Source organism: Xenopus tropicalis, chromosome 1 (genome assembly GCF_000004195.4).
Source record: "Xenopus tropicalis strain Nigerian chromosome 1, UCB_Xtro_10.0, whole genome shotgun sequence".
In the NCBI taxonomy this organism is placed as follows: Eukaryota; Metazoa; Chordata; class Amphibia; order Anura; family Pipidae; genus Xenopus; species Xenopus tropicalis.
Window position 1 is genome coordinate 133,005,983 of NC_030677.2, and position 16,184 is coordinate 133,022,166.

Sequence of the window (16,184 nt, forward strand, 5' to 3'; positions counted from 1 at the left end):
GGGACATAGATTCATGGGAGAAGGGGGTTATTCTTCCACTTCACAGAGCGCTGGTAAGGCCCCATCTAGAATATGCTGTTCCGTTTTTGTCTCCAGTGCTCAGCATTATTCAGAGAGGGTACAGAGAAAGGCACCTAAGCTGGTAAAGGGTATGGAAAGTTTTAGTTATAAAGAAAGACTGGCCAAGTTGGGGTTGTTCACACTGGAGAAGAGGCGCTTCGGGGTGATGTATAAATATATAGGGGGATCATATAATAATCACTCTAATGCTTTGTTACCATTAGGTCTTTCCAACAAACACAAGGGCCGGGACAACAGTCTCCCTCCCTGATGGTGCCACTCTTTTCCCCATATGTAATAAAAGGCACTATGTTTGCCCAGTAGCAATAACCCATAGCAACCAATAAGATGTTTGCTTTTAAAGAGATGACCAGAAAATTCTACCTGCTAATTGGTTGCTATGGGTTACTGCTCCAGGGAAAACATAGTGCCTTTTATAACATAAGGCTTCTTGTTTGCAATTAGTTGTCTCCTGAGGGCTGTGGCACATCCCACCGGTGAGAATGTAAATCGCTGGTGGGATGGCATATGCAGCGCGGTGATTTGCCGAAATCACAAAGTTGCCTCGAGAGGAAACTTCGGTGATTGCGACGCCATGTATGCCATCCCACCGGCGATTTACATTCTCTCCGGTGGGATGTCATATCGGGGAGATTAGCCGCCCGTGACAACAGAGATTTGTCACGGGCGACTAATCTCAGTGTGTGCCACAGCCTTAAAATCAAATCCTATAGCTACTGATTGAGTAGCAGAGACAATTCTTTTTTGTAACACTAATTAATCTTAATTAAACCCCCAACTTGGCTAAACAACTGTTTGGCAGTATTTTCTGCCCCAATACAAGAGCATGGAGGAGAGACACGGGTAAGTAAAAGGAGATTAGATGATCAAATGTAGGAGAGTGATAGGGTAAATTTCAAGTTAAAGTTGGACAGTACACGAGAAACCTACTTGAAATACAACGTATATAATGTCAAAGCCTTGTTTTCTTGTTAAAATCAGAAGCCTTTTACTGCTAGCTCTACCTACATGCAATTAAACCAATAACTAGGCTGTATATTAACTCATCAATCGCAACTGGACAAATGTATTCCCATTTGCTATTCTGCATGACTGACTTCAGCAATTGCTGCTGACAATGCATGTTTAGCAAGCTTCAGCTGCATGACTTTAATTAAGGGATTATTTATCTGAATTCCAAATAACCCATTATAATATTGACTAATACTTGGGTCAGTTCTTCTGATTAGAGACCTCTTAATCAACTAAGCCACTAATTTAGAGGTCTATGTATGCACTAGTTAATCCCAGGCCTTGTTCCTCCTCTACTTCTATTGAGCAGGACCCTCTGTACCTCCTGTAACAATTATTGTTTGTATGTTATTGGTATGCATGACATATACACATTTCTAACACTTAACAAATACCTGCTAATAATAACAATAATATAGGTGTTACGTTTACACAAGATCATTTTGTAATCTAATGTGTAGCATTGGTTCCTTCTGAAAGCTCAGGATCAGGCGCAATGCACTGAGATGGCTGCCTACACACCAATATTACAGCTAAAAAAATACATTTGTTTGTTCAAGAATAACATTTTAAATGGTATGAGTATTTGCTATGTAAACAGTATAATTTAGGAATAAAATGTACACCATAAAAATCATGACAGAATCCATTTAATATCACATTAGAGAACCAAGTACCTTATGCTTTTGATTTTGTTTGTTACTTCCTAAGAGGATAAGGGGTGTTGCTATTTACCACAAGCAATACAAGGTTCTCTCTGGACTAGTACTTATACTTACTATTGTTATTTCTTTTATGTAAGCAAACAAATGGCCCCCTTAACAATATTTGGTAATGCAGTTTATCACTATCTCAGCGACTTGTTCAGCAATAAGCAGATCCTCCCCATAGATACATTAAACAGGGCCATACATTGGTGCCAGGTTTTTGTGCTCCATTCTTGGGGCTAAGCATGGGGCAGGGTGCAAAGTCAGAAAAGGATGGAGATTTGTGTCTGTTTTTTGCTCTTTGAATCCTGCCTGCCAAGGGTGGTAAATGAGATCTAACATCTCAAAAATATTAATGCCTAATAAAAAAATGCAAGCAAATGTATATATTTTTATTAGGAGAAAGAAAATAATCTCACTAAGGGCAGGGGTACACGGGAAGATTAGTCGCACCGCAACAAATCTCCATTGTCATGGGCAACTAATCGCTGGTGGGATGGCAAACGCGTCGCTGCAATGTCCCGCAGTCGCCCGAAGTTTCTTCTGAAGACAACTTCAGGCGACTGCGGGACATCGCATCAACGTGTATGCCATTTAAGACTATAAGGCTGAAAACCTAAAATAACTGGAACAGATTATTGTCTCTGTTATGACCAGAAGTTAACTAAAATCTATGACTGGATCTAGGCAATTTTGGTTTGTCTGCAAGTAGACTTAAAAATACAAATTGAACTTGAATCCAGGCAAGGTGAAACCGTTTTTATTTCCTGTTAATTATTTTTGTGTTTTTGTTAAATGCACCCATAATAAAATCTCATAAAATTAAATTTAAATATTTAATAAATATAAATAAATTAATAACAGTCATCTGCATTTTTAACCCAATATGCTTCTGTGTGTACTATATTTCTTTAATTTGATGTTCTGATGTAAAAGATAACACTTTTTACTGTGTATATGCAAGTACAGGTATAGCATGCATTTTCAGCAAACCTGATTTCCAGAAAGCTCTGGATTATGGGAAGGCTATAATAATAACATATAATCTAGCATTGAGTCCATTTTAATAAAAAAATTTGAGTTTTTAAAATTGATTTTCTTGTTCTCTGTAATAATAAAACAATACCTTGTACTTGCCCCAACCACGATATGATTAATCCTTATTGGATGCATAACAATCCTATTGGGTTTAATTAATGTTTACAAGATTTTTTAATTTACGTAAGGTATGGTGATCCAAATTACAGAAAGATTCCTTACCTGAAAAACTACAGGTACCAAGCATTCTGGATACCAGGTCCCGTACCTGTACAAGCTAAAATTGCATACAAATGTGTTTGTAAGATGTTTCTGTTTCTATAATTGTCTGAATATTCTCTTAAGCATGCTGTACTGAAAGCCAAATTACGATTTTCAATTTAGTACACAAAAATTATTTGCCTAATCACAATTAGGCAAAGAAAATAAAAGCACACAATGTCATTGTTCATATAGTTTAATAAAATGTTAATGAACATAAACTAATGTGCAACAGTTAATAATGACCTCTTAGTTAATCATTAGGAGATATTTACTTAAGTTTCTTCCATTTATATTATACAGCACATATTAAGAGCCTCTGACTAATTGCCAAGTGTCTTCACTGATAAAATTATTGTGAGATCTCACAGACACAGTTATATCATGTACGAGTGGCTGTTGACAGAAGGTACTTGTTCTGTCAGCCAGAACTAACCTACACCTGTGACCTTCTGCATCATGCCTCGAAAGCCTAGCTGCACACACAGAAATGAGATGGTTCTTCATTTCCTTCACTCTGTAACACAATGTCAACATTAACTATGTGTCTGTAAAAACAATAAAAGCATATTATCTGCACACACCGCACTGTTGCCTAACAAACAACATGCAGTGTTAGTTATTTTGGGTAATGGATTGGCATGACTTGCATGAGTTAAATGTAAATAGATTATATCTGAGGCTTGTCTTTTCTAGATAATACAGGTATAGGATCTGTTATCTGGAATGCTTGGGACCTAGGGTTTTCCAGATATAGGATATTTCAGTAAGTTGGATCAATATAAGCCTGATAAAAAATATTTAAAAATTAAATTAAATTAAAGTACAAGGTTTGACTGATACAGAGAAAACAAAAAAATCACAGTAATTTGCTTAAAATGGACTCATTTAAGATTTGCCTTATTTGGAGTTTTCTGAATATCGATTTTCCCAATAAGGGATAGCATATCTATTCATAAGATTTTTCATAGACTTTTCTCTGACTACTTATATAGTCAGAAATTAAGCATATTTTTGCATGGCATTAAATGAATCGGGGGCACTCCTTTGTCCACAGGAAACTGTGAGGTCATTGCACTGGGGATATTTCACACGACCTGGGCATGAGGGGTTCCAGTGCAACTAAAATTATAAACCTAAAACATTGGGGAAGTTTTGAGATGAATTCATAGGACTGAGGGAAAGGGTAAACTAAAGGGATAAATTTAAAAGGCTGAAAAAGAAAAGGAAAGTTGGATGTTTTTTCATGGGGCTAAGAGGATTCCCTGCGGGGATCCTCAACCTTATTTCCCCATGAGCCAGGTTCAAATGTAAAAAAAGAAAAACCCACAAGCATAAAAATGTACCTGAAGGTACCAAATAAGGGCTGTGATTGTTTTTTTGGCACTATGTTGACTGTCATCTTACAGGATTTGATTGTTAGTTAATTTGCATTACTCTATTCAGGCCCTATTCTGTTGAACTGCTACTCTCTCATTAAAAACACTGCCTGGTTTTTAGAGTAAATTGAACATCTCTGTGTGTGGCCCACCTAAAACCAGATATACAAAAACATGTAAGAAATGTTTTACACTCTCTTTTTAACACCAACTGCACTTCTAAGTAGTCACGCAAAGCATCTAAAAAAAGGCAGCTACTTTTGAGAAGACAGTGCCTTAACTACTTAGCCAAGGAGCTGACCGCAGTGGGAGGAAGTGGTCATGTAACCTCTTACCCAAACATGATACTTCCTGTTTGTCTGTGTTTCAGCAGCAAGAATATCAATCCTAGCACAGGCTTTGTTCCTCATTCTCAGTTACTCATTCTATACTCTGGGTGGAGGGCTAGTGTTATATTGCTAGCTGATCCTAGTGCATAGTTAGCTTCCTTCTTATCTGGGGAAGGCACTTATGTGGCATTTTCCACTGGTGTCACATGTCACCTATGAAGCAGCCTGGAGTTTAGCCTGGAGTTTTTAGAAACACTTGTTACCCAGTGATACTTTCACTTACTTTCAATTACAGTCGCTGCTTTATAAGTGATAAGCCAGGTTACCTAAATGGCCTTTCCTCACTTTGCACAGCTGTTGTAGTTTAGCGATTAAATCCTAAGCACAAGTCATTAGTCAGTTTATTTTATCGCTTTATATGTCAAACCAAGTTACACAGAAAAAATATATATATCCCACTTTGATAAGGCATATTAAAATATACACCTGAAAATATCTCAGGAGAAAAATCTAATGGTAAAGTACACAAGAAAGCTTGTTGACGAGCAATGGTGCTAAATTGTTAAAAGTGTTGTTGCCAATACTAACCAATCAGGATTTTGCTTTGATTTCTCAACTTGTAGGGTATGGTTTATCTGTTTGCTGGCTATCTAATAAATTACCTTCTTTCCTTAATTGTTTACAAGAACCAGGAAGTTAGAAACTGAAATTAGTTGCAGTTTTCCTATTTGCCCTGTTTGGCTGTAGAAATAACAAAAACCTTATTTTTTTCTCGGCTTAAACATTTCTATCTCGCTGCTCCTTACCTCTGGAACTCTATCCCTGAATCCCTCCGTTCGGAACACTCACTAACTCTTTAAGAAAAAGCTCAGCTGTTAGCTTCTGGAGCACTAAAACACTATTTTGCCTAGTCCTGCTCTTAATGGCAAATGCCCATACCTGGTGCACTCTTACTTTCCAATTTGTGCCTGTATGTTACCCAACCACTTAGATTGTAAGCTCTATGGGGCAGGGACCGCTTTCCTACGGTGTCTCATACCACATGGCACTTACTCCCTTTGTACTCATATTGTATTTATTTATTATAACACTTGTCCTCCCTGTGTGTAATTTTGTATTTTGTAAGATTGTATTGCGCTGCGTACCCTTGTGGCGCTTTATAAATAAAGTTATACATACATACAATTAAAACGATATGGGAAAATATGTTGATCACAAGCCCTATTCATTGAATTTGTGTAGATTGAGGTTGTATACAGCCATTTCTCAAGCATTTGTTTGCAGCACTTGATGTCAATGTAAGATGTAGAGCACATCACTGAACTAAAGACATTCCACAAACGAAAACTGTATTTTGGCCTGCTTTCTAGTTCCCCACAATGACTTCCCCATAATTCTGCTACCTCTGCCTGTAAGAGCCTATGCATGGCCATAATCCCTGCACCCTCTGTAACTCTGCAACACAGTCTGTTACTTGCAACATGATTCCTGCTATTTATATATTTCAGCAGTGCTTAAAGGACAAGGAAAGGCAAAGTCACTTGGGGGTGCCAAAATGTTAGGCACCCCCAAGTGACTTTAATCGCTTCCTCCTTCCTGCTTCATTTAGCTGCGACTATGCGATAGGAGCATGCGCAGCAGAGTTAAAAGCCGACTTATCTGTTAAAGTTTGGCTTTTCACTCTACTGCGCATGCGCGCGCTCGCAGACCAGGAAGAAGAAAGTGCTGCAGCTACCCCGGGCTGGTGCTGTTCTCTCCCAACAGGGGCACCAGCCCGGGGTAAAAGGTAGGCGATTAAAGTCACTTGGGGTGCCTAACATTTTGACACCCCCAAGTGACATTGCCTTTCCATGTCCTTTAACAGAAGTTTTTCATCATTTACATAAGTCCCTGCCCCAGAGGAGCTTACAATCTAAGGTACATGTCACATTCACACAAATTATTGTCAGTTTAGTCAGAAGCCAATTAACCTGCCTGTATGTTTAACCCTGCTACCTTGTGGTAATAGTGGTCTGTGTGACCTGCACACTATATGAGTTTGCATGTTCTCTCTGTGTCTATATCTGGCAGCTCCAAAAACATATGCACAGGTTAACTGTCTCATGATGTAACCAACGATTTTCTATGTTGAATGCCTCTCATAGGGACCTTATGTTGTATGGTCCACAGGGGCAGGGGCTAATGTGAATTATAAACAATGTCTGTAAAGCATTGCATAAATGTGTCTAGCTGTATAAATAAACCATCTGGTGCAAACAGTGGATGGAAAATGCAGCAGTTTTGCATCTAATACCTCCCACAAATGGAGCATTGGCAGTGTTATCCCCCATTCTGGGGAAGGCAACAAAATCACAAATTTTAGTTTCATGGAATATACAGTTGTACATACAAGCTTGACAACCATTTTTGCCTTTCTGGGCAAGAAAAACTGACAGTGATGAATTATATCCTGTCTCAATTACATTTTTGTAACTTTGATTTGGCCCTCAGTAAAGAAACCTTACCATATATTACCAAACTGTTAGCAAGTGGAACCTTGCATACTTGTCAGACCTAAGCATCATGTCAGCAGTTTTGTGGCATTGCTTACTGTATTTCCTGTTTAGTGCTGAGGGAACTACTCGGTAAGAAAAGTTGATTTTTGAAAATGATGGATATGTATGCAAGAAAGTGTTAACAATTAAAAAAACAGAACTTTTTTGATCCATTAAGTATTTTATGTAAATAAGAGTCTTGGGTTTTAGAACCATAGCATTTTGAGCCTAAAAAGTGGTATCATGCATGCCACATTTCAGATTAATCAGAGGCGCAGTCAGTTCCCGAAGCTTTTCAGCCAGCTGAAATCAGGCTATGTAGTTTATGCTCTATGTGCTGCAACCCTAGCAAAGAAATTTGCAGTCAAGATAAGAAATGATTTAGATGTATCTTTTAAAATTGTTATCTGTGCACAATTGAAATAGACAAGCGCTGGTGCTAAATGCAAAGGCATCAGAGATGTATGAAAAGAAGTAGCAGTTTCATTCAATGAATAAGCCATCGCATTTATATTGATGCCATCAATAAATATTGGTTCCAAATTAATGTATTTGCTGTAATATATACAATACTGTATATATGTATGTATATATATATATATGCATTATTTGGCCAAAAGTATCTGGTCACCCAGTTTAATTAGTGGAATTGGCTCTTTAAAACATCACAGATTTATAATTAAACATACAACCATGTAATCTCTACCAACAAGCATTTGCAGTAGAATGGACCACACTGAAAATTTCAGTGACCTTCTGTGTAATACCATCATAGGATTTCACCTTTCCAACAAGTCAGTCTGTTGAAAGCAGCTTGTATCTGTCTCTTTCTGTAGTGCTGGTTCTGATGTAGTTAAAAGTCAGCTCTCCTCCAACCAAGGCTTCATTTGCAAAAATTCTTTGCATGCTTCTCCATGGGTCTGTTAATCAACGGGCTACTCCTAGAAGGCAAGGGACAGAAATATTCTGCTTTCTATAGCAATTACATTTATAAATAACTTTCAAATCATTGAATTTTTAAAATTATATATTAAACATTTCTTGTGGAGTAGCCCGTTAATGCTACAGTGTATAATAACATTCTTGACAATTTTGTGCTTCCTACTCTGTGGCAACAGTTTCGGGAAGACTGTTTCCTGATTCAGCATGATAATGCATCTAAGCACAAGTAAGGTCTGTATAGAATTGGTGTGATGAAACTGACTGGCCTTTACAGAGCCCTGACCTCAACCCAAATAAACACCTGTAGGATAAATTGGAATGCCAACAGTATGGCAGGCCTCATCACCCAACTTCAGTGCCTAACCTCACAAAATCCCTTGTGGTTGAATCAAAGCCAATCCCACCAACAATGTTCCAGCATCTGATGGGAAGCCTTCCCAGAAGAGCAAAGAGAGGACAAACTTCATATTAATACCCTGGGTTTCAGAATAAACTGTTGGACAGGAGGTGTCTAAATAATTTTGGTAAAATGTTAACTTTAACTGTACATTTTTTATGTAGCTTGTGAGTACAAGCTCACAAGTGGAAACCATAAAAAAGCCATGTCACGGCAAAGCATATAAAATATATAACCCTCTTGAATTTGGAAGACATTACAACAACATTAGTTAGCTTTAAAAAAACTATTCTTCACTTGAATCACCAGCTTATCTAAAGCTCTTCAACTTAAATCCCTATAGGTTTACATATATTTGTGTTTTGGCCAAATAATATACACCGAGGAGGGTACACTGAGTCCCTGTAAAATTATAATACAAATAAAAAAGTATCCATGACCTGTAGATTTTGTTTAGCTTTAAATAATATAAAAAATATAGCTCAATTTAATATACACTTCAGGATATGGGCAGTGGAATTACTATAATTGGAGATAAGGGTGTGATTGCACCTAGGCCCACATTCCCACAGGGCTGTAGGAGATACCTGAGTGTGTTTTCTATAGAATCACACCACAGTAAAGGTTTTCATGCAGCCTGGGGGGTAAATTGGAAGTTTTTTTTTCCAATATATACCACTGGAAATAGGTTCAAATGTCCATGCCATTTCCTTAAGTAAAACTAGTCTGAATTTATGTTACAGTGTTATATAAAAAAATTCAGTACTTCAATATATTACAATAACCTTTTTCTCACATTAACATGTTTTTTTTTACTGTGCCTCAAAAATAAAGAAAGAAATATAAATAAGGACACCAGTACAAGTCCCTAGATTGCCTTTTACCTCCAAATGAATGGGATTTGTATTACTTTACACTGCTTTGGCGTATGAACAGGAACCACTTCATTGCTCTATCATGGAATGACATCCATGTTTCCAGAGTAACAAATCATTGCTCTGTGATGGATAGCACAGGCAGTCATTTTCTCCTAGTGAAAAAAGGTCACAACATTAGAACTGATAGATCTATTTGTCAATATGAGATAGCAACTCACACCTGCCCCCTAACCTTAGGGGGCTCAAGGGGTTACACACATATATGCAACCCCCCACAGACACACTATCCCCATACTATTTATGCAGCACAAAGAGAAAGGAGCAATTAGTGACAGAGAGCACATACACAACTAACAATTTGCACTATGTACTAAAACAGAGCTGTTGAAACTCATGTTTTTCTCAGTGTAGTGTGTGTAGTGCCCTGCAACATACTAAGCCAGCCATGGCCTAGCCCTCTAGACTTGTATGCCCTCTACCACCCAACAAATGCTTCTTTCTATGGCACTGCCACTAAAGTTACTGGGGACACTTCTAGAGAATCCAGTTAGGAGGGATGTATTTCATTCAAATGCAATCAGAGCAGTCAAGCGAGCTGCATTTATCATGAACTTTTATTTATGTTAATCGAACATATACCAAAGTGCTTTATAGAGGTCCTGTCCCAGAAAAGCTTACAGTCTAAGATCCGTATCATATTCACACACACAAAGGTATATTATATTAACAGCTAATTAACCTATGTGGTTAATGAAAGGAAAGAGGAGCCCTAACTTACACCTGCTGTACCCTACAACCATAAAAGGTTCATAGGCATTTATATGTAATCGCAGATACAGGGTGCCTGAGCACCAGTGCATTAAAATGATAAGTATATTAGCACTTTATAAGCAGCACAGATACATCAAGCAAACAAAGAAAACATGATAAAACAACAACTTGCATTGCTTTCCATTTTTTTTGGGTCATTTAAATATGAATTAATTTGTTAGCATCCTTTATTACATCCCATGTGATAAGGAGCCGAGTGATGGGCTACGAATCGTATAAACACCCCCAAAAAAGCGCTGCCCAATGTACCATAGCCATACGGGGGAGCGCAATGAGGCGCAGAATTGCGTTTTGCATGTGGATGGAAGGCTCAGCCATCCGAAAGGCACATAGCGTCTGGAAATAGCATAGAACAGCTTTTCCCTCCACCCCCTCTTTTTCACAAGAAAATTATGCCAGCTCCACTGGTGCGTAAAATTGGTATGAGCCAAGGGAAGTGCTGTGTGCATCCACATCCCTCCCTTCACTTAGCAAAGCTGCACAAGGCTGCTCTTGTCTCTTTAAGGAGACATTGGCCCCTAATTAGCCAGCATTCCTTGATGTGGGTGATAGCTAACATAGGACAAGGGAGTAAAGGGAGGGAGGAGGCCGTGCGGTAATGTAAGAGAGTACAAGCTCTCCCTCCTCATGCCTCCATGCTTGTTTTCACCACAGATTGCCACACAGAGCAGCAGCGTCTCATCCACAAACTAGCAGCGAGCATCAGCCCCACGTTACTTTGATTGACAGCCGGACAAATGTTTCCCCTGTTCGAACGCTCGTTATGAGAAACTCCAACCCCAGTTCCCCATTACCACACCGCCCAAGGCGGAGTTCCAAGTGTCTCGCGTTCTGATTCGCTAATACCATGAGGGCAAAGAGGAGAAGAATGAATCGGATACGTTTTGACCCCACGTGGGGGAAAGCAAGTGACAGGGGCGTACTGCTCTATCGTCATTGGCTAGACTGACAATGATGGGCATCATTGGGAGAGTGGCGATTAACGTTCCTATGCTTTCTATTGGGTATCATGGACCCCGTCCGTGGCGTCCTTGGGCGGTACTAAGCGGCGCTAGGGTTCACGGGAATTGCTGTTTGTTTGCTCGTCTTTAAAGCGAACAGGAAACATTTCTGGACTACATCTCCCAGCAGGGCCAAGCGCTTTCGCCTCAATGTTGTGAATATGTATCAGAATGTTAATGATTTGCTGCTGCTAAATTTGGTCATAGAAGTCACCTACACAGATCGCGGTGTGGGAGCTGCTCGGAACGGCACTCTGGCTGCCTGGTTTATTTATTTATAATTTTGCTACCAAACCTTGGATTGTCTTTCTGGTTCCACAACCTACCCACCTCCTCTCCCCGCAACAAAAGTGCGCGGTTGTCGATCGGATGAGAGAGACGGAAGTGGGAAATCACCGGAGCTCGTCTGAAAGGAGAAAGCGAGTACGATAACCTGGTGGGGAAGAAGTAAGAGGTGTGCAAAGAGCAGCTAAAGAGGAAGCCCAGCGGGAGGGAACAGGGCCGGTCTGACTGACTGCATCTGCCCAGGAATAAGTTGGTGTCAGAGCGGGGCGCACCGTGGGAAGGGACTCGTCGGAAAGTTGCTGTGAGGAGGCTGCTGCTTTGTTTGTTTCACGGGAGCCTGGCTCTGGATCTCGGCTCTTTCGGGGCCCCTGGATTGGCCCCTGTTTCCTGGGGCAGGTCTCACCCCGTGGATCCCGGAGCGAGGGTGGAAAAGATTAAGGCGGCTTGCGGATAATGAGATTCCACGCGTGACAGCCGCTTCCTGTGGGATGTGTAAGGGTTCGGTCGGGGGAGCAGGTCTTGCCTGGGGCTGAGCTGCATTAGGCTTACTATTAACACAAGGAGTCCGGGGCTACAGCCTCAGTGAGCAGCACAATTAGCTGGATTCCAAGCCTCCACCCTCCCTTTGTGCTGGGGGCTCTTCCCACTCACCCCTCCCGTGGCCTCCTGCAATTAGTCCATGACCCTCAGTGCTCTGGGCCAGGAACCTCCCCAGCGGCTTGGATGATTCGAGACTTGAGCAAGATGTACCCCCAGACCAGGCACCCGGCGGTGAGTAGTTGGACAACACAGGATAGAAGCTGGGAGGGGAGGAGGAGGACACACACACACACACACTGTCATCTCCATTTCCTCCTCTTGACCTCCAGCTGTGGCCGAAGTGCAACTCCTTAAGAAAGGCTTTTGGGTGATGCTGGGAGTTGTAGTCTGGCTACAGTGGAGTGCTGCAGGTTGGCCATCTTCTAAACCCTTTAGTTGTGGTACTTCAAGGGTTGACAGCCCTGAATTTGTTTGTTTTGATTCTAAAAAAAAGAGCATGTTTAACCGCCTGCTCCCCCCCCCCCCCCCCCCCCCAATCCTGTCTCGGAATTAATGAATCCCTTCCCTCTTTTACACTTCCACGTAGGATACTCTTGTATTTAGCTCTCGCCAGTAGAAAAACATGTCAGCATGCAGGGGTGCTTGGGGTGTTTAGTTAACTGCTGGGGAGCCACACGGATTGCTACTCCAGTTCTGTACTCTGTCGTCCCCCCCTTTTTGTGACTTTCTAGCCTTTCTTTGTTCCCTGCCTTTCATTTGCAGTGTGTGTGATTTGCAGTTACCTCATCTCCCAGCCGCGTGGTCCTTATTGCATCCCCAATCCCTCCCATAGTAGTAATTCCACCCCCAGCCCTTATTTCTATTCCTATATCCATGGTGGGATCTATCCCATTTAGATCAAGAATCTACAACCTGTAGCCCTGGAGCTTTGTTGAACTACAAGACTGCATACCATAATACTATATACTCTGTGGGAGGGCTGCTGGTTGGATGTGCAAGGTATAGACTGCATAGAAGTAAAATGTTTGTTTTCTGGGCTACAATGTGACATTTCTTCTCTTATTAAAAGACCTCATTGATGAATGAGGCTCCATTGTAGTAAATAGGAAAGTTGATGTGGGAGATGAATAAGCCATTATTTCAGTGGAAGTGACTCCCCCACGTTGAGTGAGCTGTACATTTGGTGATTGAAATTCATTCTGCACACCCCCCTCCCCTTTTTTTTCACCTAGGACCGTGTGCTTCCCTCCCATGGTTATATTGGACAATGCTTCCTCCCACCCCTCCTCTCTGTCTGTTATCTTGGGTTGTTTGCTTTTCCTCTCACATATTATTACACTGTGAGCTCCGGCTCATCATTGACATGTGCACTCATTTAGCCTCCCTTTCGCTTGTCTTGTGCTGGGCATGCAAATCTCTGTTTTCCTTCGCTTCTAACCACCTATTTTCTATATAACTAATGAGCTTTGCCATTCTAGCCCCAATTTGTTAACTATTAACAAAACAGAATTATAATAACACAAAAACAAGCAGATTGCACATTTCTGAAGCATAGCTTGGAAATAAGTACATCTAAGACAACAAATTAGACCTTTTTCTATTTTTTTATTGCGTTTAGATTTTACATTAGTCTTTGTGCAGCTGTCCAGCCTCCTTTTTTTCTAACGTAAATTATAAAAGATTTATAAGGTTATGCAGTGTTACTTTAGTAGAAATATTTATGCAAAAAAAAAAATCTTAACATTAAGGGGAAAAAGTCCTGTCTTTCCTGATCCTGACACTAAGGAGTGTAAAGAGGAACAGTGCTCTCAATGACACATCCCAAATTTAGCTAAACATGCTGTCAGTGTGGCTTATTGGCACTGGGACCCACTATGTAATGTAATCTGGGGGTGGGGAGCAAAGTAATTTGTAGATGGATATTCAAGTAAGGCTCTGAGTGGGCACTTCCAAACATTGGATCCAGGCACATTCCAGAACTGAGGCCCCGGTGGAAAGTGTTTATCTTCAGTTGGCCCATTCTTCCCCGTTGGGCAATCAGAGGCATGTTGCACCTCGTAATTTAGAAATTGCATTAAAAGGTCATACATTAATGATACTATCATTTCTAAATACATCATACAAACTCCACAAAGACAGACAGTCAACTGATTTATCCCCCAGTGATCTAATCATCTTTCTTCAGTAAATGACCTTAGGAAAGAAAAATATGTACTGGTGATGTGGCCATCTTCTCGTAGGCACACTCCGAACTTATCCGCAGAGAAGCTGAAATAAGAGAAGAGAGCACATCTCTTGCCTGTTTATTTGTGTGTATTTTGCATGTGACTTTATAGTTCTGATCCTCAATGGGGGCATTATATCTTCCAGTCTTAGGCACTGGTGCTAGATGAATCTCTGCTTTGTGGTTCAGTTTCTTTAAAGCAGTTTTTTTCTCTAATACACTTTGACTTGCATGCTTCTCTCCTCTTACCCTTTAATAACAATAAAACAGAGAATGTTTATTGCCTGCCTTATGAATGTGCCACGATCTGTGATCTTGTTACATTTATGCACAGATCCTATTTGACAAATTATCTGTGTTTTTAATAATCATCTCTTCCGGGCAGCAATACGTATAAGTAAACATTATCCTTAGCGTTGCACCTGCTCGAGAGCATTGGGCAGCAAATGTGTTCTTTGATTTTCTAACGTTACAGTTGCAAAGGGCAATCATGCAAACAACACCTGTATGACACAGATGGCCTTTTATTCATTTATTGTATGATTGAGAAGCATGGCTTTTGTACCTGTAATCTTCCTTTTACTATTTGTGGACTTTGGTTTTGTGTTAAGACTTCATGTGTGTGAGTGCATGCATATTTATAAATACAGATATATGGCTGACCCCTACCCTTCTGGTAAAAAAAAAAAAAAAATACATGTTGCAGCTTGCTAGTTTCATAATTTAATATTTTATTGTTTACAGGCTCCTCATCAGCCAGCACAGCCCTTCAAATTCACCATATCAGAGTCGTGTGATCGGATTAAGGAGGAGTTTCAGTTTTTACAGGCTCAGTACCACAGGTAATACTGTTTACTTTAGCTGATCCTTGTATTTGCTTAGCCCTTGTTGTCAGTCTATTTTGTGTGCGTGTGTACATAAGGCGTTAACTGTTGAAAGGGTTTGGCTTCTTCCTATAGGAAATGCGAGTTAAAACACCTTTGCTCTTGAAAGCCAAATATGTGGCAGAGTAGGCCTATTATCTCTGATTACAAGTATGTGCTTTTATAAACTGCTGAACTGTTACGACAATAGCACCAGTGCGCAGCTGAGGTTTACTTTTGAGGTGATTTCACCTGTATGGATTACCTCCTTCAGTGCTTAAGATCAGAGGTGAAGGGTTTATAATGCTTACTGGTTCTGCAGTGTAAGCAAACATGATTAAGCACTATTTAGCAAATCTTGGGAATGGATACAATTCCTTTCCAGCTCAGCATGAAAAGCAATCACTTTTTTAACTTGAATACTTCTAATGCTAAATTTTTTTTTTTTTTTTTTTTAAAAAAGCAGGAGTGGTCTGGGTGACGGTACATAGCATGTATTTCCTAATTGTGATATTATCTTTATAGTCTGGAATTGCAGTTCCTAGATGCTTGCCAGATAGCATTGAACCACCATTCGCAACATTCTCTGACAGCTCAAACTGATTGAAGTTCTGGAATTTATAGTTAATCTGTGGGCCACAAGCCTAAACCTGCTAATTTTTATACATCTCATTTGATCACTGCTCATCTATAAATTATGAACAGCACACCATAGTAACAGTGAAAGAAAGTCAAGCCAAGCTTTGACGTCTGCAATATACAAGGTTCCTTTTGTAAATGACTATTATTCTGTACTGTGGCCTGTTATTATAAGTGGAGGCAAGATGACTGCTTTCGTTTTTTTTTTTTAGTGCCAGAACACATATTTTACATAGCATAATTC

The 16,184-nt window shown here is 40.1% G+C and overlaps 1 protein-coding gene and 1 long non-coding RNA gene across 6 annotated transcripts in view; one reads left to right on the forward strand and one right to left on the reverse strand.

The window, feature by feature from the left end:
• Window positions 1-6,642: 6,642 nt before the first annotated feature.
• On the reverse strand, window positions 6,643-11,361 carry LOC105948580. Its single transcript, XR_001923945.2, has 3 exons — window positions 9,564-11,361; window positions 8,124-8,281; window positions 6,643-7,685 (listed from the first exon to the last, which is right to left on the reverse strand). It is a non-coding gene; the product is annotated as an uncharacterized LOC105948580 (long non-coding RNA).
• A 136-nt stretch (window positions 11,362-11,497) lies between these two features.
• Window positions 11,498-16,184, forward strand: part of tle4 (transducin like enhancer of split 4) — an 89,051-nt gene continuing 84,364 nt past the window's right edge. For 4 of the 5 annotated variants that reach the window (XM_012960982.3, XM_012961061.3, XM_012961022.3 and 1 more), the window contains exons 1-2: window positions 11,498-12,445; window positions 15,183-15,280. In XM_012960982.3, the coding sequence (XP_012816436.1) occupies window positions 12,398-12,445; window positions 15,183-15,280 (146 nt within the window). In that variant the 5' untranslated portion in view covers window positions 11,498-12,397. 5 annotated transcript variants of the gene reach the window in all.